At 36.3% G+C, this 25179-nt stretch overlaps 1 protein-coding gene and 1 long non-coding RNA gene across 4 annotated transcripts in view; one reads left to right on the top strand and one right to left on the bottom strand.

The window, feature by feature from the left end:
- PASD1 (PAS domain containing repressor 1) overlaps positions 1–25179 on the top strand; it is a 79265-nt gene that overhangs the window by 47464 nt on the left and 6622 nt on the right. For both annotated transcript variants that reach the window (XM_072429956.1, XM_072429957.1), the window contains exons 4-15: positions 2716–2870; positions 2987–3078; positions 6465–6554; positions 6824–6944; positions 9231–9344; positions 11419–11537; positions 12974–13056; positions 17672–17778; positions 19266–19413; positions 22036–22117; positions 23663–23786; positions 24355–24455. In XM_072429956.1, coding sequence (XP_072286057.1) covers positions 2716–2870; positions 2987–3078; positions 6465–6554; positions 6824–6944; positions 9231–9344; positions 11419–11537; positions 12974–13056; positions 17672–17778; positions 19266–19413; positions 22036–22117; positions 23663–23786; positions 24355–24455 — 1336 coding nt within the window. The remainder of the gene's footprint in view (positions 1–2715; positions 2871–2986; positions 3079–6464; positions 6555–6823; positions 6945–9230; positions 9345–11418; positions 11538–12973; positions 13057–17671; positions 17779–19265; positions 19414–22035; positions 22118–23662; positions 23787–24354; positions 24456–25179) is intronic.
- LOC140343324 (uncharacterized) overlaps positions 2389–25179 on the bottom strand; it is a 41843-nt gene continuing 19052 nt past the window's right edge. For both annotated transcript variants that reach the window (XR_011923298.1, XR_011923297.1), the window contains 2 exons: positions 25005–25094; positions 2389–2732 (listed from right to left, as the gene is read on the bottom strand). This is a non-coding gene — a long non-coding RNA (uncharacterized lncRNA). The remainder of the gene's footprint in view (positions 2733–25004; positions 25095–25179) is intronic.

A 25179-nucleotide genomic window follows, 5' to 3' on the forward strand; every position in this document is an offset into this window, starting at 1 on the left:
GGTTATAAGAAATTACCTTAAAAATTTGGCAAGTACATGTCTTACCAGTAGATGGTAATAATATTTATATAAAACTGCAACCCATAATATATTTATCATTCTTATTTATTTATATAGAGGTAAATACCCAGTCTGCACTTTTGATCTGCTTAAAAAGTAACCAGGGGCTTGTTCCTTCTAATGTGTTGCAATAATAGAAAAATGCACATGACATTCGTTCTTGTGCGGAGTTGCAAGCATTTAGAGAGAGGGAGAGGTGTTCATATTTAAGGGCAGCCTTTCCCAACCTTCTGAGCATGGGGGAATAGGATGAATGCCTCTTACATTGTTGGCTATAGATTGCCAACCCTATAGATCAGCGGTTGCCAACTGGTGGTCCGCGGTACGCCTCCGAGCGGCCTCAGGAGAAGGACCCCACTGAAAGGGAATAACAGCCAGAGCCGCGGACCATGTCCCCCGTACGGATCGCAGGCTGAGGGGTCCAGAGACACAACCCACCCACTCTCCTATCGCAGGCTCAGACCTGTGGACAGGTTCTGGCATCATGACATTACTATGGGGGAAGTTTCTTACTCTTTGAGTAACACCTGGCTCCCCGCGCATGCACGGTCAGGAGCCGGTGAAATTAGAGGTCCGTGGGTCTGAAAAGGTTGGCAACCACTGCTATAAATAGCCAAATAAATCATTGGTGTCAGTAGTAACTGACATGAGAGGTACAAATTACTCATTGCTGAAAGAACCCCATATCACAATTTGAAGAGACATTAGGGTTACACAAAACCCTGGTTGAGAAACACTATTCTAACACTGCACCTCATAGAGAGTAGTGTGTCAGTGTGTCATCCAATAAACAGGTTACTAGCAGCAATCACATCTAAAAAATAGTGATATACAATATGTTATATTTGTGTGGTTGTCTTTTCAGAAATGCTCATCTATACAAAAAGAAAATGTGAACATCTCCTTAATATATCATAGGCCAAGTTTGCTGATCCACAGTAGACCTCCCATGCTGTAGTAATTATCGTATAATTGTGCAGTGCCCCACCTTGCATATGATTTTTCTTTTTTAATAATAGTATAAACAATGATTTAACATTCAGATCACAACCTGTTAGGTAAAACTCCACTTATATGAAACTCAACAAATTACTCCTCAATTGTAAGCAAATTTTCAGAAGAATCTGGTGGATTTCTATAATGCTTCTTACAAAAATAATATAACTATTTTGAAACCATTAGTTAACATTCCAGAATGGTGATCTCATAAACATCATTCATTATTTACAGACATCAAGACTTCTATATTTCTTGAGCTTTGCGTGATTAGCAATGATATCATCTTTAATTAAACTACAATTGTCTTTTAATGGTATGACACCATCGTCTTGACAAAAGTCTCTGCTAATGATGTTTAGTATTCTTTTATGAACTGGATATTTTTGGTTTTTGAGAACTGCTGCATAGTATTTCAAGATTCTAGTGTATTTTGTCCTACAGAAAAAATATTTATAGATTCTTGTATACGTGAAATGGGTTGTTTGAAAAAATAGTCCTCCAGTGGGGGAAGTTGGCTCCGGACTACCTTTATTAACGTGTTTCTCTTTGGCATCCAGTATACGTATTTTCTCTGTGAATTCATGTGACACAAAGTCCTGACTTGGAAAACCCTTTACATACTTTATATTATCATGTTTTTGATTAAAGGGAGGATGATTGTATCACAAAAAAATTATGACGAAAACTGAAACTCTCCAGGCTTTCACAAAGAATTTTAGTCATCTCCATCAAAGCATACCTGCTGGTTGCAATCATTTTCAGAAGTCTACATGACTAACAAGAAGGTCCTACATCCAAACTACATTATAATGCAATGCGGGGGTCATCAGTTATAGTTATTGCTAAATCAAATCGTAGTAAACTGTTGCCGCTTCTGCATTATGAGAATAAATGACATACTATGGTCCTTGATTGTCATCAACAATCTAATTAAATTAGTCTGGATCAGTGTAAGCTATAGTGATATTTATCTAGATTGAATGTTTGAAATATCTAGATTGAATTTTTCAAAGATTTTTAATGGCTTACTGACTTTTGCATACCTGTGCATTCCTTTAAAGCGGGCACTGATGTAAAAGGCCATATTAACTCGTCATAGTCTTAAATAAAAAAATTAACAACCCCTTGCAGCTAGGTTCATCGGACTTGTTGTGTTTTTTTTGCAGAGACTTGAAGGCTCTTGCCATGTTTTATTAAAAGTAGCAGCATTTTCATTCTATATGACAAAGTATATGACTGCAGTAGGCTCACACAGGAAGTGTTTGTGCAAGTGAACATTATGACATTTTTACAGGGTCTATGTGTCATTTGGAATATTTTGGTGCCAACAATGAAAGATTTAGTGCAGGTGGGATTTACCAGTTTTAACGCTAAATTGTTGCACCTTTTAAGGAACCTTTGTGATTTAGACAGCATCAAAAAGTTACAGGAATTTGTTCTTATGAATTTAGGTTTTATATTTTACATTTTTAATGATAAAGCAAGCTCTGGTTAAAATAAAGCAAATAGAGTATTTTTATGCACTTGCAGGAAAGTTTTAGATATATAAGTTTATGTATACTGGTATTGCTGTGCTGGGTCAGGATAGGTCCCAAGGTACAAATAACCTTTGTCCTTAAAATGCATATGGATCCAACTTTCTTCATTTCATTCTAGGGCATCAAGGAATAAATCTGAAAAGAAAAGAAGAGACCAGTTTAATCTACTCATTAAGGAGCTGTGTACAATGCTGCAAGGACATGGACACCCTCTTAAAATGGATAAATCCACTATACTCCAGCGAACCATTGATTTCCTGCAGAAACAGAAAGGTATATTGTTAGACTGTATTGTGTGAAGACCCATGGATGGCCTGTTTCCACAATTATGTATATGTTTTTTAGCTATTAGATTCCATTTTTATTTCCGTTTTTTTATCTTGTTGCAGAAATCACAGCACAGACAGAGGCCTGTGAAATCAGACAGGACTGGAAACCTTCTTTTCTTAGTAATGAAGAGTTTACCCAGTTGATGTTAGAGGTAAGAGTTTTATGGAATTTTTTTTCTGACATTATATTCCAGGACGATTGTGCCAAACGCAGAGCTAGGTTTTGTAATCTCTGCCAGCTAATCACCAGAGTTGTGTTGTTGTTTCTGTTTACCGGGCTGTGGTTTACTGTGCCATCTCATGTGACAATACTAAGCTTTTTATTTAACTCATCTTTATCCGTGTCTCTGGGGACGGCATGTATGCTTCCTACTGTCCCAATTTCTGGTAGCACACTACTATATAGTATATGGTATTGGTATATGGTACTATATAGTATATGGTATTGGTATATGGTACTATATAGTATATGGTATTGACATATAGATTTAGTAAAGCTGAAGTAGTTAAACAGAAAAGTCTGAACTCAAAATTACATCAGTTTTTGCTAATTAAAAAAATCCTTCCTATGTAGAAGTTACATTATCCCCAATGCACAATGCATGCACAAGCATGCCATGTAGTTTAGAACCTAAAAGCCACCAGGGAGTTAATTATGTATTTTATGTCAAATAGAACTAATTCCTTTAAGTTTAAATAACAAATATGGCAAATCTGGTAAAGTTAGAAAAAGTCTTATCCAGATTTATAAAGGTTAACTTTGCCAATCTGCTGGTACCGATTGGCAAAGTTCATCTACCAGTGATTACAAGGTTAAAAATAATTTCAAAGCAAGTTCAAGGCTTCTACCAAGTTCAGAGATGTAAAACTTATGGAAACCAACTAAAATTGGTTTCCTGACAAAATATTCAGAGCACTGGAAGCCTCAAAAATGATCTGAAAAAGCCAACCTATGATAGTATGAGAGCAGCACACCCCCCTCCAATCAGATATGGTGCATGTCATGTGAATATAAAAAACTACTTATTTTTATATTTTCTTTTTAAAGTGTAATATGCATCTCAGTTGTGTTTTTTTGTTTTGTTTGTGGCACATGTAATATATAGACCAGTTACGGTGGCTTTGATATGTTGTTTCATAGAAGAGGTATCATTGAGCTTCATTTTTTCAAGTGCCTAATTAACTACAAAAACAAAGTAATAAATGAATGAAAGTGAGACACAAATGTGTGTAGCGTCCCCCTCTTACCCCCTCCACCTGTATCATCATCCCGGCTCTTCTCCTTGTTCTGCCAATTTGCATGTATTTGAGATCATTGCCAGTACTTAGTCATCAGATTAATTTATTCAAGAGAACAATGAATACAGTGCTGCGCATATTTTTTTTTTCTGTTTTTCCACTTGGGCAAGTGGAGGCACAATATGTCAAGAGCGAAGCACTTGTTTTCTTTTTGGAAAACTGAGTGGGTAGAATTGGCATCAGCAATGCTGCAATTATAGTGGTAATAGCGTAAGCATTTGAAGATGTTGTTTCACAGATACTGGTTGCCTGCATTGTAATCTTGGTTTACCACCACTATAAGAAAGAAGAAGGGAATGATAAAAAGCAAACATGTGGATTAGAATGCTGCAAAACATGATCAGCTCTGTAGCCTATGGAAAATGACCAAGACCAATAGGTTATGAATGCTATTGTCAGCTATTTGTACGACTAGCTGCAAAATGATATCTAATCCTAAATGTTTAGAATGTTATCTATGAAGGTGTCACTGTAACAAGTAAAAATATATATACTATTACTGTATGTATTATTAAACTCAAAATGCTAATTTCAAACAAAAGTGTCTGTATTAAGAATGTTTGCACAGCCAACAATTAGATATAAATACCTGTGGTAGTTTATTTGGGAAAGGTGTGAAAAATATGCAAAAGAGAAAGCTATAGAACAGATGTATGAAAATTCTGGCAGTGGGGAATTTCAAAGAACTCAGGTAAAGTGAAAAGATCAAAGTTTGTTTTAACACAGATGCAGTGTTTGTTAAAAGCTCAGTGGTTGGTTGTGCCTGTTACATGGAGTAATGCTTAAAGATGTTTTTATCATTATTTCATAAGCGATCATTCAGCTGTGTCTTTCAGTCCTCATTTAGGACCAACTAAGCTATCTTAAGATTTATATAAAATATTCACAAAAATACGACATGTTGTTCCAAATACAACACACAATAGTTAAAAACAAATCATGTATGCCTAAACCTGTATATGTCAACCAGGGTTCCTCCAGGGGTTTCCAGGGGTTTCTAGGGGTTCCTTGAGCAATGAGCAGTTTGTGACTCTCAGGTCAGTACTCCATACTTGTTTTGCCCATTTGACACCAATGATCTTTTTGGCTATCTGTAAGAGTGGCATCCTTCCCAGTGGCCAGCAATGTAAGAATTATTGTTCCTTCTGACAACCACACTAATTTACTGTTAGTTGTGGATATAGTAAATATAGAAGGGGTTCCCTAAAGACCTGAAAGTTATTTCAAGGGGTTCCTTTAAGTTAAAAAGGTTAAGAAACTTCTCTAAACATTTTCTATGGTATGGCCAATTTGTATTTAAAGTAAATTTTGTTAGATAGTTTTTGTCTCTATTTTTTGACCGAGTGAGAGTTTGTATTCTTGGTAAAGGGGTATTCTGTCCCTTCCTGACTGCTCAATCTCTGTAGTGTGGGAACAGTGAAACCAAACTGCAGTTAGAATTTTTTGGGAACCACAGACCTTATCTAACCATTATCAAACACCCTTTTCATTGCCAGCATCTCGAGAAATGATAGGTCTAAATCACTTATACTGTAGTGATAGATTTTATAACAGAATTTGGCATAAAGCAGGGGTGGGTAGTAACTGGGAATTTGGATTCAAAAATTATGGAGTAAGCATTTAACCTGCAGAGAATGTTTCAAAGGTTGTGATTTGGTAGCAATGAAAATGGGTTGGGAAATATAGGTATGGAGTAAAAAACAAACATTTACATACATTTTTATACATTTACAGTTTATATTTTTTTGTATATTTGCAATATTTAGGGGTTCGTTGATATTTTACAGTTACTTTTTTAACATCGGGATACTGAGTTTTCTATCAACGTAAAACTTGTCATAATGATATAGTGATAAAACAATTCTAATTATTTTGATTTGGTTGTTGGTTATATTAATAATTAGAAGATATAAAATAGACAAATTACATTTAGAATTTTGTGGATGTGACAGCTATGGTTTATAAACTTGCACAAAATTGTGCAGAATGACAGAGTAAAACTAATAATTTACTTCTCCATCTAAATATATTTTTATATGTGACATTGACAGATTTCTGGTAATTTTATGTACTGTTGCAAGCTTATTTATCCATCTCTATAAATAATCTTAGATAAAATAAATTGGTCTGCCATCTGTATGTTCTATAAATAGCAGCTCCTGGCACTATCCTAGAAATCAATGTTCTGTTTGGTTTAACACATTAAAAAAAAGATTGAGTTTCCATTTTTCTTTGTTAGGCTTTAGATGGCTTCCTCATTACACTCACCACTGATGGGATGATAATTTACGTTTCTGATAGTGTTTCATCTCTGCTTGGCCATTTACCGGTAAGATATGTTCTCTTATAGTTTATCAAGATAACTAATTGGGATATATACACATATACATAGATATCACATTTGTGATAGAACTATACTACAGTTTTTTTAACTAATTGGTTATTTATGCTGTATATACTAATTATATATACTCACGAACTGATTATATATATATATATATATATATATAAAATATCAGTATATGATAAAATGTGAAAATGGTGTGTTAAATAAGGTTTTAATTTTGCTGAACATGACAAAGCATACTTTTGTACCAGTCAGATTTAGTGGACCAAAATATATTGAATTTTCTGCCGGAGCGAGAACACGGTGAAGTGTACAAGATGCTGGCGCCACACATCCTTATGACGGAACCTATCACTCCAGATTTTTTTAACAGTAAGAAACAACTTCTAATATGTTTATTTGGTATATATTGTATTTATATAGTCAGAAAGACATCAAAACTAGATTGCAGGTCCCATATGTTGTAGAGGATTAATTGTTTTTTATCTAGTGGTGCACTAGTGGTTGGTAACCAGGATGAGGGCAATATTCACCAAAGAGGTAGAAAGTTTTGCAGTACCAGCCACGAGCAAGCTGTTAAAAAATTTGGTTGGTAAAGATTTAGTTAGTTGATTGCTGGTAATTGGCCATGGCCTTTCTAACTCTCAATCTTGGTTGAGAGATTTGTTACAACTCATTGGCCTATCTACCTTGGTTGAATACTTATTCCATTACTTCATGTTTCAAGAATAATCCCATTATTAAGCCAACCTTGCAACTAGTTCAATATTTTTTACTACAATCGCAGCACCATCTCTACACTGGCATCTTTATTTTGTCACTGTATATCACATCACCTTAATGCCTTGGCTTCCTTCTTCAATTACAGTAAGTCCCCTTTATATCTACTCGAGTCCCTCTATCCCCTGAAGAAGCCACTTTTTGGGCAAAACATGTCGGATAAAATTGAGACACTTTGACTCTGAGTATAACACTATATTTTATTTTATGTATTGTTTATTCTCAATGCTCATGTAATCTATATGTGCAGAATATGTACTTCAAAGAAAATATAGAACTCACATGCTTAGAAAAGTTTCTAAAAGAAAACTTTTCTGTTATCTATGTTTAAGTTAAACACTTGAACAAACACTAAAATTCACATAAAACCTATTGTCATCAAAAGCCTGTCTTTTTCTCTCTCCCGTTCCATACTCTCCTATAATAATCCCAGACGTGGCATATATAATAAGCACTAAATATCTCTGTAGTGAGCAAAACGCCTCTTCAAGCTCCATAATGCTACTTAAGCTATAAATATTTTATAATACAGCAACTAATCTTGAAATGTATTTGTGCAATTGTATTAAATTCTCTGTAATACACAGTTTTTCACCTGTGGAAAAAGGAAATTACAGAGTCACTTGACAGTTCATTTGTCAGCTTTTAGAAAACAAAGAGTATGGTTATTCTGCACTATTTATCCGTACACAATTGCTCAGAAAAGGATACTCTTCCTGCCAAGAGGTACAGCCAGAGGCTATTCTCTGAGTAGGTTTGAGCATTCATATCATGTTGCAAGATCATCCTGCAGTCTGCTTACTAAAATTATATGAACTTATTTTCATATAGTCTCTCCTAAGACTTTTTATTTGTAAATGTAATGAGAATTCGGGGCAATAATAAAAGGTGCTACTAATATAGACAGCTTATTTTTTTTAAGTTGATTGTGTTGATGTTGACTATATATCTATGGATCTGATGATGAGAATTAGGTACATAATGAGCCTTTCCTGGTGCCCTTTCCCTCCTATGTGCATGTTTAAAACAACCTGTTCACTAGATATGTCTGACCTGAATGCATAAAAAAAAACATGAAAAAAACAATATTTTTGGCCAAAGTAGCAAAACACAATTGTTGGAGAATTCAGATCTGTGTGTTGTAGTGAGCTGTAAATAAGGTGTGTTTATTCACACTGTATATGTGTATTTGAGTGCTATTCATATTAATGACAATGCACATTACAGCATATTGGGATTTACCACATAGATGAACACTTGCAGATAGTTGTGAATTGTCCCCTAAAGTTCACATTAGCATCATCTAATATATATTACATAAAGAATAAACATATAGAAGATGGGATCGATGTAGGTAATCCTATCTATATATGGGTTCCTTAAAAAAAATGTTCCTATGTATTACAGTTTTATATTTACATACAGAAATTTGTTAGTGTTTTGTTAAAGCTTTTTTTTTTACCAATTCCATTACACGAATCATCTGATTTACTGAAACCAAGGCACTCAATTTGGCTGGTATTTAATCTCTATTTTTAGGGGATAGAGAATAGTTGTCCTGAGACATTCTCAGCTCCCGTTAGTGACAAACATATTTATACAGAAACCACATTTTTTATACAAATATGCAATACATATACACAATTACTATAAGCAAAAACAACAATCCCATGTTGGTTACCTCCAGGCACTTCAGTTTCCCCCACACCTCCAATAACATGCAGATAGGTCAGTAGGCTTCCCCCGAAATTGTGCTTGGTATGTGTGGAAAATCAGCAGCCAAACCAAAGTGCACCATAGGCTAAAGTAATATTTATTAAAATAAGTAGTAATAAAAGAATAAACCTGCATTATATTATTCAATCTTTTTTTTTTTAGATGAAAAACAAGTGGAGTTTTGCTGTCATTTAGCAAGAGGAAATCTTAATCCAAATGAACCTCCCACTTATGAATATGTAAAATTTGTTGTAGATTTTAAATTTTTTACACATGGTAAGTTTTTTATTTATATCTTTCTTTTATGACAATTTAGGACAGAATGTGTTTACTTTTGAAAAACCACCAACTTTCTTGTAATGCTCAGGACCACCTCAGTGACTAAATTGAAAAAAAAATGGGGGAAAAGAACAATAAGTTATTAATTCCAAATCTAGTGACCTCTGGAATGTAACTCCGCCAAGGCTTACATACAGTCTACTGGTCTGTAGCCTTTCCTAAAGTGCAACTCAAGCCCAATCTTTTGTTTTGAATTTTGATAGATTAGAGAAAGGTTGGTGGTAAGAGTTTTTTGCTGTCTGCATGCCTATTGGGGAGACTTCCCCGTAATTTCTGTCCTGGAAACACAGCTTGAAGTTAGTGCTGGAAGATATCTCTGTGATATCTATGAAGTATTGGATAACCCCTTTTTCTTTCCGGGATCGTGTTGCCCAGGATAAGTAAGTTTAGTTGAGTAAGTGATTAAGAAAGTGAGGTTAGATCTCCTTAACAGGGCAGTGTGCAATACATTTTTGACAATACTGACACTGACCAAACCAGGTCATAAGAAATATTTCTTTTGGTATTCAGATTTGGCAAGCTCTGTTGACTACAGAGGTCATTGCAGAAATGTTACTGTTATTATTTATAATTATGCTTAACGCATTCACTGCATGAAAATTTGTCATTTGCAATTTACCCGTCCTGTTGTTATTTGTATTATGTGTACATTAAAATTCAGTGCTCCGTGTCTCCCCTATAATACCATTCTGACGCACCAGCAATACAATCCGGTATCTGCATGGCTTAGTTTCTACAATAGTGTGGGTCTACCACATCATGGTGCCACCTATGAATAAGGCATAATTGCAGTAAACAAAAAATGTGATAGTTTCATAACCTTTTGTAAAACTTTGTGGATTTTGATTTTTACACAATTTTGTATAGTGATAACAAGCTCCAATAATATCTATACACAATAAATGTGTTAATTAGATGCTAAGCGTTATAACCGTGACTAATGTTACAATTCCTAATGCCATTGTGACTAATTCTGCTATTGTGCTATTTTGACAAGAGTGGAAAACAGCTCATTATAAGAACATGACTGTGTAGCTACTCTATTAGAGGGCTTTTTGGACCTTTAACACTTTCAGGTTCATGGGGTTGAGTTAGTAATTGTGGCTTACCAATAGGCAGGCAAACAACATCTGCTCCTTCAATTGCTACGACTACCAATACTCAAAATACTCTTTGTATAAATCATCATTTATGTAAAAACACATGTGGACATTCATTTTTTATAGTTCAGTTTAAAATATTTTTTTATATTCTGAATAATGAAAACTCCCTCTCCTCCGACCCACAAAGGGAAATTATTAATAATGAGAAATAAAGGGTGAGAATTATCAACACAGGTAGTACTATTCATTTTATGGTGAACAAAAGAAATAATCAGACTGGTTAAAATACATTCCTTTGCAATATAAATATCAGTTTGTGTCAGTTGTAAGCATAAATATGCTTTTCGCTACATCATGGCACCAATAGTGATCTGTCACATACACAATAAACAAACCTTTTGCTATGGATTTTGGCTTTAGGATAAACACTATAGTTAAGCTTGCCAAACTAATTACTGTTTACACTTCATCATTCTTCCATTGTCTAAAGCCAAGACTTTTTTAGTTACATATAAAATTGTTAGAGGTATAACTAACAAAAGAAGAGCAGATATCTTTTTATAGGCACACTTGTTAGTGGAGCGTTTTCTCACATTCTAAAAAATCTTGCTTTAACCAAATTGTCTTCAACTTAAAGTTTAAAAAAAAAAACAGTTAAGGTTTTATGGCAGATGTTAGAGTTTTCTGTGTGGTCAAATGTCATGTTAAACCGACTCCTGAATTTGAATGTACACAAACAGAAAGTTGCAATGGTATTAAATAGTTTTATGTGTTTTTAGCCACAATAAGATCATACTATGTAATATGTGCACCTGAACTGCTGACAGCAGGAGCGCTGCTCTCTGATCGGAATAGGAGATCTAATCTTAACATTTGCTGATGTGCAGACCTGTCCAATTTTATTACAGTGCCTACATCTTCATATAATGGTTTTGAGTCAGCGGTTGCAAGGGCATTTCGGTCAGCTAACGAAGAACAGATATGTCTTGTAGCCACAGTACGGCTTGTCACGCCACAATTTCTCAAGGTGAGTGCAGACACTTTTTTTTCACTATATAGATTACATATTATTTCCGATGCCTAATCAATATCAATAAAAAAAAAATAAATATGACTATTCATTTTTATTTATATAGACACAATGCTGGTTAGTGATATCTAGAAAAATATAAAAATTAAGTTAGTAAATTGTGTTGGTCATGGGAGCCTATAAAATGTTTGCTTTTATTTTCAAACATAGGTTAAAAAGAAAAGCAGAGATTCCATTGGTTTCTGTGGGCATTTTTCTACTTTCCCCCTCCTATAACTTTAACATCTATTTAAAGCCAAAATGCACAGAAGTGTTGTATTCTGTCAGGTTTTTATTCCTGTTTCGCCAATGGGGAACTTCAGGGCACGTTCACATCTGCCTTTTAATTGTTTGATTCTTTTACGGCTCCCGATGGTTGGCAACCAGTCGAGGACTCGCACAGCAGCACAGGTTCAGAAAAAAAAAATATACACATGACAGCTGGTGGTAGTGTGATGCTTACTGCAACCCCCATTATTTCCCTAAGGGCTGCCATAGGGGGATGCCACACATAAAGCAACTGTCCAAGTGGCAGCGTTCTTGGCGCCGTGCAACCTCACTGCCAGTGGGAATAAGCCCACCTACTTTCTCAGTTAGTCTTGGTGACTGATAATGCCTGGAGAGAAAGTGATGGAAAATGCCAAACTGTAGGATTTTTGCCAGAACAGGAGGTGATGGTAATAATTCCAATGGGGATACTTTTGCCAGTGACAGCTATGTAAGAGAGATTTTTTTTTCATCAGGGATAAGGAGACATTGACTTTAGATACTCTAGATTACTGGTCGCCAACCTTTCAGACCTACGGACCACTAAATGCACGGAATCCGAATCGTGCGTGTGCTGGGAGCCGTGGGTCATCCAAAGGGGAAACTTCCCCCATGCCAAAACCCACCCACCGCCCTGAGCCTGCATGAGTGGGCATGTTGTGTCCATACAGGAGACATGGTCCACGGCTCTGGCCCGTGCGTCAGCGGGGCCTTCTCCTGACCCCGCTGGGGGGGTGCATCGGCCAGAGCTGCGGACCACACCGGTTGGCGACAGCTGCTTTAGATCATTCTTTGTGTTTAAACTTCTATAACAATACTCATAATACATGTCTATGGTTATTTATACACACAATAACACTGGCTATATTTGTTGCTGTTTTTTAGGCATTGGTGGGCAACGATGTGATTTTTCTAAACAGTTTTCTAAATAGTTGCTGCTGGTAGTGACATGCAGTAATTTAAGACATTCTACCTAAGCTACAATTTGCATCATTAAATTAGAATCCTTAAAAATCTAAAAAAAAAAAAAAAAAAATGTTGCCATGGCATTACACAAATATAACTTTAAGATATGAAGGCTTATATTTACACAGTATTACCAATATAATTGTATTGTATATGTGCAGGAGCTGTGCAATGTAGAAGAGCCTTGTGAAGAATTCACTTCAAGACACAGTTTGGAGTGGAAATTCCTATTCTTAGACCACAGGTAAACAATATCTTGCCTTTATATACTTGTGTGAGTGTTTTTTCCATGGGACACTCATTTAACATTTCAGCAAATATACATTTTTGCTTTTACTGCACTTATTTTTTTTTTGCCTTCTTTTTTGCCTTCCCCCAGAGTGATGTCATGATGCCAGAACCCGCCCACTCTCCCATTGCAGGTCTGAGCCAGAGACACAACCCACCCACCACTCTGAGCCCACAATCTGTATGGGAGACATGGTCAACAGCTCTGGCCAGTGCACCCCCCCAAGTGGGGTCCTGCTCCTGAACCCGCTGGGGGGTGCACCAGCAAAATTTTTTCGGGGACCACAGGTTGGGGTTTTTGTGTTTGCCTTATGTCGGGGTTAGTAAATTGAAGGGATTCTTATATAGCATTATACATATTAATATATATTAGACATCACATCTGTCCAATTAAAATCAGTGCAGTGGTCAAAACTGGTGATCCGCCGCCGGTATGCCCCTTCTCCTGACTCCGCTGGGGGGACCCACAGGAGTGGGCTGGTTCTGGCATTATTACATCACTCTGGGGAAAGTTTCTTCCCATTTGATTGTCACAGAGCTCCCCGTGTATGTGCGGTCTGGAATCCAGGCATTTAGTGGTCCATGGGTCCAAAAAGGTTGGCGACCACTGCCCTAGTGCATGAGAGCCACCTAAGCAAAACCAATGAGCCTCATTGACTGTATGCAGTTAAAAAAATTTACTCTATCTAAGAGGAAATTTTTATTGGCAGGTAAAGCCTGAGTGGGGTTTAAGTCTACCCCTAATTATTATTATTATTATTATTAAACAGGATTTATATAGCTAATAGGTGTTACCCCTAAATAAAACAATTGGTTTTATTGTTGTGTTTTTTTTTTGTTTTGTTTTTTAAGACAGTAAGTGATGAGAACTCTCTGTAATAAGGCCACAGGAGAAAAACCTACTGAAAGGTCTAAACCTTACCCACTCCACCAAAAAAAAAAAAAGAATACGTTTAGTGAGAGTTGTTGAAAAAGCATATAATGAAAGCAATGCCAATCATGAAAGTTTTACCTTTGAATTGACTCCCATTATTTCCAAAACAATATAGCTATAATCATTGCTACTATATTACTAATTAATATGAAAGGTTGTATGATTTTTTGTTAGATAATTTTGTTATAAATTTTTGTTCTAACTTTTTTACTGCTAGGCATGCAGAAAAACCAGCTAAACTAAGTATAATATGATTTTGGAATTCCCCTAGAGCTCTGACATGCCTAACTTTTTACTGTACTACAGTGATTGCTGGGTAACCAGCCCCATCCATATTTTAGCTGTTCTTGGCTCTGTACCAATTGTTGGCTTGTTTGAAGTTTTCCTCCACACCTTTTAACCTTGTGGGGGGTTATGAAAGTAACTGCTGTGTAGAAGGCCACAGCCAGGTTTTAGATTTACACTTATCACTGGGCTCTGAGTTAGACCCTATTCCACCTTGTAGTTCAATGTACCTGACAAAAGTCTTTGAAGAATCCTCCAGGGAGCATACACATGTTTTAATTTTTGCAGGGTCAATGTATTCACAAGGTCAACAACTTAGAGATTGTGTTCCCAGTTTTTACCCAATTTATGAAGGGGAAAAGCCCCTCTGAGAAGGTTCATATGGTGGGCAGTAGCAGATACTCTCTTCTATTCCACCAGTCAGCTGTTGTGGATCAGTTTAGGGACTTTGATCTTCTTTTAAATCTGTGATGCACTGGAACTAATGGATTTGCTAGGACATCTACTCCTGGAAAGATTGGCAACTGTTTTGAATGTTTGCCACTTGTGAGTAAGCTGTTCCAATGAAGATGGGTTAATGGGATAATTGTTTCTCAAGGATGGCCCACTAATGATGGTCTTCATATTGTTTGGAAATGGACTTATAATTCTTCCCAGTTTGCTGGCCATCAACAATTGCTTCTCTTAGATAATCATTATTATTTCTTCTTGGCATTGTTTTAGCACACGCCTGAATGTTCTAGACAAGCAAACTGCACAAACCCCTGCTTTTAAACGTGGTCACACTTGCTGAATTTGCTGATTAATGTGCATTTGGTTAGAAGCACCTAGTTGCTACTTACTGTCTTAGATCCTATTGAAATAGCAAGGTGTACTAAATTTTTCACACACTGCTTCTACATTTTTTACTTAGTCTTTGTAAAACAAAAAATGATATGGTGTAATATGTTATGTGGTTTTGTTCATCTGAGGTTATTAACCTCATTTTAGGACCTGCTAAAGGTTCTTATGTAGGAGAACTGCCTAAATTAAGTTGTAATATTTTGGACAGATTTCTGTAACTAGGATTCAGTAGCTTTCTGGCACCTGTAATCCCTAAAACACTCCATTTCAATTCCATATAGCAGTCAAAAAGAATTCTCTTTCATTATACTGTCATACTCTGCCTTGAATAAATCTGATGCTGTTTGGTAGTAAACCACCAGTATGCTTTGTAATAGAATTTCATTTTAACATTACATTTCTAAACTCTATTTGCAGTCGGCATACTGTGCATTTTCAAATGTGCTCTTAAACTGTTAGGATGTGAAAGCCATAATCCTCCCTTAGATTAAATTACTGGGTAGTTGAAGGGTTTAGTCTTTGGTTTCGGATTAGCTCAGGGATTAAATATTCTGTGATTTACCTGCATAAACTAGATACATAGCTGTAATTTGTCTTTGTACTTTTTCTATCATCATTTGCAATTGGTCCGCTTCAGCAGGAATATTTGGCTTGGTTATATTTTACAATATTTATTTTTTCAGATTTATTGGACTTTTTAAGGCACCAAAAGGCATTATTCTTTTACACTAAATCAATTATAAAAACATAATGTATTATTCATTAAAAGCATATATGAGATATCAGTTGATTTCCCATTTTTTATTTATCGACGCGTCTCGCAAGCATTGCTTCCTCAGTAGGCATGGGACATCACAAAAACAATACTGTAACAATCATAATGTATCTGACAAAAACCTCATAGTTTTTTACTATATGAATTATATTGTTAAATTCTGGATAAACACACTTACTTGATCAGTGCCATTAGGGTGTAAAAATGGCGATATAGATCTTACGAAAGATTTTACACATAGTTATTTAACTCAGCACACGTGTCGTCATCATGTATTTTGGAGCGATTTAATGATATTTCCCTTTGCATATCCCATTCCTGTCAAACTGCCTTCTTTATAGGGGTTTTATAGGGGTTTATTTCTAAATCAACCTAAAATACAGCTCTCAGAACCCAGTGGTGCCCCTCTAATCCTGCAAAGCCCCTTTGTTCTGTTCGCCATCATTGGTAATGTAGGAAGTTATAGCTATTGTCTTATTCTGTTCTAAACACTCACACAGACACTTTTGGCAGTATAGATGCCCATCACCATTGGAAAGTAGGGCAGTGCAACACAGATAGAACAAGTATTATCTTATTATTATAAGTATTATCTTATACTATATCTGCTACTGTGCAATTATTCCAGTAGGAATTTATCTATAGAGTAGAAGACATTTATCTCCAAGCCAGAACTGTCTACAATCACATGAAATGAAGATTGGACTGGGTTTAGCTGAACTTAAGCAGTAGGCGTCTGCTTTTAGCAGTTTGTAGTCTCCAGTAATTATAGGAGTGCATTGCAACAAATAGGTCATTCTTTTAGATCCTGGAAGTGAAGGTATTAAAACAAGACAAGCATTTCTTCTATAGCATGTTGATTTAAGTATTTGTCTACAGTTACAGTGCAGATAATGTAAACTGAGCTAAAATTGTTTAAGTTCTCTACAGTCCTCCTTCACTATATTATGTGCTTAAAAGTTTTTTTTTTAACTACCTGGAGAGTTATCCAGTCATATGTTGACGAATATGAAGAACTTACATGTTATCATTCTAATACTAATCATTGGTGATGTAGCACGCTGGATCACTAAACACTGTTGGGGAACAGCTTTACAGACCCTAGATTTTCGCCCCAGGCATTCATGTATGATCACCTTGGGCAACAAAGCATGTGTATGTAGGGTTAGTACATACAAACAATTTTTTATTAGCCAGCCAACCAATCATAACAGACTTTCACTGCTTTAGGAAAGCTCATGCTTAAACAACAGCAGTGGTTGGATTCAACAATATCAATTGGTATCTGGTGTGCCATTCATGTTTCATCTCTTTACAAGTTGATTTATTTATGCATTGTACATAGCATTTGTTAAACTTTAATATTTCACTGTTAGACACAGGCTAATATAATGTTTTGTGTTTGTTTTCACAATTCTGCTTATTGCAAATGAATGCCAAAACATGCTAAAAACATACAAAACTGGATTCTTCATATTGCAAAGTGTACATCCAGCTCCTGCTTATTGAAAAAAACTTTTTTGCTTTCTAGGGTAAAATATCTTCTAGCCTCCAGAAAAATAGCCTACATTTATAAAGCACTGTGCATCATTGTTCTTTTCACTAGAAGCAGGTCAATGGCTCTTAGTAACGTAGGATGTTTTATATTGTGCTATAGAAATGTGTTTTTGCAGTAGCTCCGACGCTGCCTTTTATAGTGCTGCCTCCACTAACAACTGTCTTTTATCCTTGCAGGGCCCCACCTATAATTGGCTACTTACCCTTCGAAGTGCTGGGGACGTCAGGTTATGATTACTATCATGCAGATGACCTGGAGCTGCTAGCGAGGTGCCATGTTCACTGTGAGTTACATTTCCTTTATTCATAAAAAAAAAAATAATAATTTTAAATCTGTGTCCATTTAAAAGACTTGGTTTATTTTATATGAGAGAGGTTCTTTTTTCCAGTAACATGGTTCTGCTTTATATTAGCTTTCTGAGAGCTGTGATTTTTATATGTGTTGCAGTTTACTGCTAGGACCATGATATTGGATCATGAAATCCTATGATAGGCATGCCAATCCTGTTTTGTGGTGTATTGGTTATTCATAGACCACCAGTGTCAGTATGTGAAGTCATACAAGGTGTCACTCTTTAATAAATTTTTAAGATATGTTAGTGGAAAACACTGCAACTAGACATGCTGAGTTTTTTTTAATAAGAAAACTACACGTTAAGGTCACATAAAACGTTGTCATGTGTCCTTAGCATATAGTCAGTCACCTTTATGAAATCCAGCATATGGATACCAACCATAGACAGGACATTGTGCGACTGCTGTAAAGATGTCAGATTCTCGCTGTTCGTAATAGGCGAGAATTATCTGACGTGTGTACATAGCCTTACAGAAAGCCTAACTCTCTTAAAGGTGCTTATTTAATCCTAATCTATCTTTCCCTGGTCTTCAATATTTTACCTTTAACTGCTTGTCTCAAGAGATTTAGATGGAAATCAGGTGGTGTCATTACTGTGCTGCTTGCTGGAGGCTCTACCATGAGCAAGCAAAACCTTGCTTCTATCAAGATGGCGTGCAACAATAAACAGTAAGCCATTATTGGGGAAAAGATGCAGGGGCACCACTGGCACTGTTTGTGCTAGCTATTTGCCCTCCTTTTGCTGGTTTTGGGTAGAGCTATCCATCCCCCTTTAATTTGGGATGCTTCATTCTTTATAATCATGCTTGGCAGGGAATATTTAAAATAAAACTAAATTTCTTTTTGAAATACATATGTACCAAAAGATGCATAACAGGACTTTTCAGGCATGCTGTTTAAAAACATATATACTAAATTCAAACCATAAAATGTCAGCTTTATTTCCAAACACAATACAATTATAATTAATTAAAACAATCCAACAATCTGATGGATTGTTTTAATTGTTTGTAACTTGATTGCTTTTGGAAATAAAGCTGGAATGTTATGGTTTGAATTGAGTATATATGTTTTAAAACAGCATGCCTAAAAAGCCCCCTTATGCTTCTTTTGGTATATATGTATTTCAAAAAGAAACTTATTCTAGAAAAATAGATCTTAGATCTAGAAAATATTCTAGATCTAGGATAAATCATTATGCAGCTAGATGCAGGCCCCCTTCTATTGTTAATTAGGTTAGTAACACTTTTGCTAAGATCAATTACCTATGGATAGTCCATGTCGGCATTACAGTCTGCTATTCTTGTCCAGTCAATATGATTTATATATATTTTTTATTATATTTTGGTATTGCTTAGCCACTGTCCTCCCAAAATTCTGACTTTTAGTTTTTTGTTTTCTCCCATGAAAATCTAGTAATGCAATATGGAAAAGGAACCTCCTGTTACTACAGGTTTTTAACCAAAGGCCAACAATGGATCTGGCTGCAGACACACTACTACATTACTTACCATCAGTGGAATTCCAAGCCAGAGTTCATTGTTTGCACACACACCGTTGTTAGGTAAGTAATAATTATTGTTTTATGTTGGATGGTGAATTTTTACTTAAGACTTTAGCAATGGGCTTGTGCGCCAATACAAAATACAGCATATTGCCAAAATCCTGCAGCTGTTTGGCTCTATGCTGCTCTTATTATTGTGTTCAGGTTTAATGTGATTTTTGGAGGCATGCATTAAAAATGAAAAATAAAACTAGACAGATTTCTTTTGAAAATGCTGTGTTCATTTGAACACGTCACATATTAATTTTATTGCTATACAATAAATTATAGAATATGAATTTATACTAAGATTGTCATTTAGATTTAACTGAATGCCTGGTTGTTGTAATGTTTTTAATGTGTAGCCCAGATATTCTTTAGCAGTAAATGGTGCCCTCTTCTGGCTCCTTCTCAATGTGTTTTCATTACAGATTATCTCTAAAGTTTTAAAGCAGCAAAAACTAAATATAACAATGTTATTGTGTTAAAATAAATGTGTCTTAGGACATGTATGGTGATTGTAAATGCTAGCTTCTTTCCAAAAATCTTAGATCTCTGACCAGCTGAATTTCTATGCCATTGACCTTGAACATGTATATAGTTTAGGAATAAGATAGTAAAAAGTCCTTACTTGTTCCAGATCATGTGTGTGTGTGTTTGTACATACATTTAAATGTTAGCACTAAAGGTCTCTGTGTGGGATCAATCTAAAATACAATACATTTTTTTCTACTCTAGGGATTTGATTCAGAATAAAATACAGTAAAATCATGCAAAGCAAGCCAGCCAAATTGGGTGATTTAAACCTGTTTTTAACAATTTATTGAAAGCAGAGAACACATTTGTATGCATTTGCAAGTAGAAGCCATGCACAAATGCTTTCAAATGCATGCTAATGAGTTCTCTGCTTTTACAAAATTTTTTAGAAATAGGTTTTGGCTATATGCTGGCTAGCAGGGTTAAGTACTGGGGAATTTTGTACTGTGCACTTTGCTCTGAATTGCCACTCACACCTGTCTTTGCTAGTTGTAAACTAATTTAGAATTCCTTTAAAGCGTCCTAAAACCTTCATTATGTGTAAATAAAATCACATTTATGTAATCCATTACAAGCCTAATGCATTCATACAGATGTGTTTTAGCATAAGCCTTCATTTTATAGGAGAAATATTTTTGTGGTAGTGGAAATTGCAGCTGGTTAAATATTTTACAGATATTTGTTTTGATGCAACAGTGAGAGGGGACTAAGCTGTTTACTGCTAGTGCATGAGTTATTGAGTTACCATTTTCTTATTTTACATTTAACATAAGAATATAAATAAATCTATTTTATACTAGTCCTCTTTCATAAGGATTTTTGTAAATAGTTGCAGAGTATAAACTGGATGATAATATAACTAGTGAATTTTAAAGAGTAAATCATGGAGTTCCATGTGGCATTACTCATCATCATAACAATATGTTTTACTGGAGACAACTGTGTATGTTATAAAATGTTAAGATTTTGTTCTAAGGTGCTACACAGCTTGTGTTCTGGGCCACCATATAAAGCAGGGTTCGGCAAACTTCGGCCTTTAGGCCAGATGCGGCCTAGCCCGTAGTTCGTTCTGGCCTAACGCCCCCTGGCCGATCCGGCCTAATGCGGGCCGGCAACCCACGGCTCCGGAGCCGCGGGTTGCCAGCCAGATCGGCCAGGGGGCGTTAGGAACTACTGGAGCCAGAGCCGCCGGAACTCCAGTGCCACCTCCTTGCTGTTGCTCCCCTATTTACCGCAGCCGGCGTTGATATTCCGCTGCCGCGGTAGATAGGATAAGCTCTAGGTAAGGAGAGGGATTTCACTTCAGGGGGCGTTCCCTGGTGGTGGGCAGAGCCATTGGGGCGGGACTCAAGAGTCCAGCCTAGTGAGCTCCCGCCCACCCTATATATGGCCTAGTGGCCAAAAAACCTTGCTGACCCCTGATATAAAACATTATGTAGACTTGTCCTTTAAACTTAAAGGTAAATCTGACTTTTCCAGGAGAGTCAGTGCCCCAGAACTGCGCTCTCCTTTCCTACATATAACCCTTATCTCCTCCAGAATTGTTTAATTACAACTCTGTGCTGGTCGACCATCTCCTCTGCTTATCTACCTAAATAACTTTTATGTAGCTGCTGGGGAGGAGTGAAGGGGAATCCTATAGACTAGTGCTTATCAACCTTTTTCACATGGGGAACCTTTTGAAAAAACTTTCAGGTCTTCAGGGGATCCCTGCTATAATTACTATATCTAAAGCTCATAGTACACTATTGTGGTGGTCAGTAGAAAGAACGCCTCTTACATGGCTGGCCAGTGCGAAGAATATCACCCTTACAGATAGCCAAAAAGATAATTGGTATCAGTTTAACTGACCTGAGAGTCACAAACTGCTCATTGCTCAGGGAACCCTTGGCAATCTTTGATGGAACCCTGGTTGAGAAACACTGCTATAGTGCGTTGCTTAAGTGACTGCTGGGAGCCTTCTAGAGATGTATCTATATTCACAAGATACAGCTAAATTACTCATTCCAATAGTTTGTGCGAAGGAACCACTCTAAACTGTGTTAGTTATAATACCTATCTAGACATCTAGCCATAGTGTAGTGACATGTTTATTTTGCTTTACAGTTATGCTGAAGTTCGAGCAGAAAGGAGGAGAGACCTTGGGCTTGAAGAGTCAGCTTTAGAACTGGCAGAACCATCATTAAAGGTATGTTACATCATCACATGCAGAGGGCAAATTTTTTAGTGCTCATGGTGCTTTGAGAACGACCTGCCCCTAACTCTATCAAATTTAAATGCAAACTTTAGTCATTGAATATACCTGTCATTTTAGATATGTCTTCTGTTAGTGACCAATCGAAAAAAATCATTTTTGTCGGCATTTCTGATGTCATTTAGTCTAGGTAGGCTGGTCTTCGTTGGTAAGGATCATGATATAGGGATGGGGTTAGGTTTATGTGAGGTAGAAGTTACAGGGGGAAAGTTATCATTACATGGAGAATTTGGGTTGGGGTTACAGGGTGGGCTTGTGCAAGAGATACAGGGAGAGTTACAAATTGTCCCAATATGGTTGTGCTGAGTGTGCAAGGTGTTAAGTTTACAGGCGGATAAAATTAGGGTTGAAAAGAAATGTGGCCTTTCAGGGGCTGTATAGGTTGTGTTACATGTTAGGGTAAGTGTTTGGGTTATACAAAGGATTAGTATTAGGGTTACATAGATGGGATGTGTAAGAGATAAAAGGAGAGTTAATGTTAGGGGTACATTGAAGGTTTGTGTGACATGAACAGTTAGGGTTACAGGGATGATTTAGTTTATGCTGTCCGTGAGGGTAATGTTACAGGGAGGGTTTAGCCTACACAGTTGATTAGTGTTAGGGTTGCATAGATGGTTTGTGTAAGAATTACAGGGTGGGTTTTGATTACATTGCATGTTGGGGTAATGTTATAAAGAGGGATGGGATTTGAAATACAATTAATGTTAAGCTACGTACACACTTCCAATGTGTTCCAGTGTGTACAGCAAGCATCATTCATCGTCCAAACGATTGTCCTGGCGGATCCACAGACGATGAACGACAAACGTTGTATGTACAGCACTTGTTCATGCATTGTGCAGTGCATAGTCATTGGAAAGGATTGTGCAAGATCTTTTCAAACAACTATATTTGGAAGTGTGTATGCAGCTTAAGGGTTACATAGATTGTTTAAGAATTACTGGAAAAGTGTGAGGGGAGTCTTATTGTAGTCCAATGCTCACTGAGCTTAAAACATTTGGAGCCATCTCTTATCACTTAGAAGCATAAGTGCTGAAATTTATTGGCTTGGCTAATACTAACTACACATTGCCAGTGTTGTCATTTCTAGCGTCCTATGTGCTTGGATTACCTGATGGTTGTCTTTAAAAACTTAAAAGATCATTAGTTGTTAAAATAGTTAGGTCTGCTTATAAATAACCTTTGAAGATGCACAGAGCTGGCAATAGAAAATTAGACAGATCACAGCTTCAAAAATCCATTCAACCAACTGTTACCTGCCTAAAAAAAATACTTTCAATTAAAGCATAATGTGCTCATATTCAACCTACCTATGTGAGTTCATTATATATGTAATATGCTCTATGAGTAAATTAATATATACAAAGTTACACATGCTTAATTGACACAAATATCTTACCGGCTTCTATAAATTTTCATGTCCATTGTTGGTCCACTTTCATGAAAGCCTGCTTGTTGTTTGTCTTTTTCCTCTTTTAGAGCCAGAACAACTACTTAGACATTAGACCATGTACTAACAAGCAAGAGCCAAGCAGAGAAGTACGGTCTGTGTCATCACACAGCTCCCGCAGATCATCTCGCACTGCTCTCTCTGACTCTGCATGTATGTATACTATTAAATAAATCTTCCAGTAAACCCTAAAATAATGATGTGACCGTATGACTTTTGACTTCAACTGAATCTGCCACATTTGCTATTCACTACCCTGAAGACTCTCTTGTTGAGAGACAAACTCGGACAGGATGAGCCTTGGCAGGAATACTCATTAGTGGGGCTGTAAAGATGCTCATCTTAGTTAACTGACCCCCACAACATACTGCTTAGAAGTCTTTGATATCCAACTTTGAGTGTTAGTGATTTAGCATGTATGCATTAACAGCAGTGTTGAGCTAAGCTCTATTTGCTTTCTTGGGTGGGTATCTATTGAGCAAACATGCTGTCCAATAATGATTTCATCTGCATTCACTTTTAAACAATAGGAAAGAAAGACAGAATTTTGCTTAGAACCATAAGGTGCAATAAAGCTAGTCCTAGAGCAATTTTTGGTGTGCTGCAGTAACAAATTAGAGAGTGCTTTACGCTGTTTATTTTTCCAACATTTTCTAAAACCAATCAAAACTACTTATTCTAAATATGTTCTCTTGCCCATTACCATTTTTATGTATTCTAGCAACCTCATCTATGAGACATACAGAGGCCAGCACGCCTTCTCGGCACTCTTTAAGCCAACAGGATAAACCCCAAATGAGAATGGCACCCAGTGTAAACCAGGCATGTATTTCTATTTTATAATGTACATGTTACAATCTTTGTAAAGCATTATGGCAGTTTTATCTATTATTCAAAAGTTAAATAACCAGTAAATACAAGATGGGAGTGCAGACATTTTGGACTTTTCTTGTTGTATGCTTGTTCCAGTCTAGTGACCTATTAGATAGTCTGAATTAAAATGACAGACCAGGAGCCTAAATCTAGGACTCCAGTAAATGCTAATTTCGATTGCCATATTGATCTAATAACAAATAGTTTCTGAGTCACTGACCTAGAATAAGCTTGCAGCACGTGATGTGAGTATTTCGAGAGGAAAAGGACCACACTGACAACTTACAAATTTAATTATTTATAGCCTCTGTTATGGAATCTGTTCTGATTGGACAATAAAGCAACAGCCCCATATCAGGTTGACTCTCTGCTCACTACTTGTAGTTCAGCATAATATGGTAAACTAACAGCACTGGAATAGGTGCTTGAAAAGCTCACAATATTGTCTGTTCCACTGCCCATCAGAATATTATTGTTCAGGGGATTACAGACACCTACCATGAAGGTAAATTAAGGATTTCTTTATTGAATACATTCCGGTAACTGCCAGTTCTGTATACCTGTGTGGAGTTCAGCTTTAGATCCCATCTGCTTAAAAAAAAAAAAAAAGTTTCATATTTCTAAAAGCAATAATGAATAAAATAATAAAAATAAAGAATAATGAAATGCTTCA

This window comes from Pyxicephalus adspersus, chromosome Z (genome assembly GCF_032062135.1).
Source record: "Pyxicephalus adspersus chromosome Z, UCB_Pads_2.0, whole genome shotgun sequence".
Taxonomy (NCBI): Eukaryota; Metazoa; Chordata; class Amphibia; order Anura; family Pyxicephalidae; genus Pyxicephalus; species Pyxicephalus adspersus.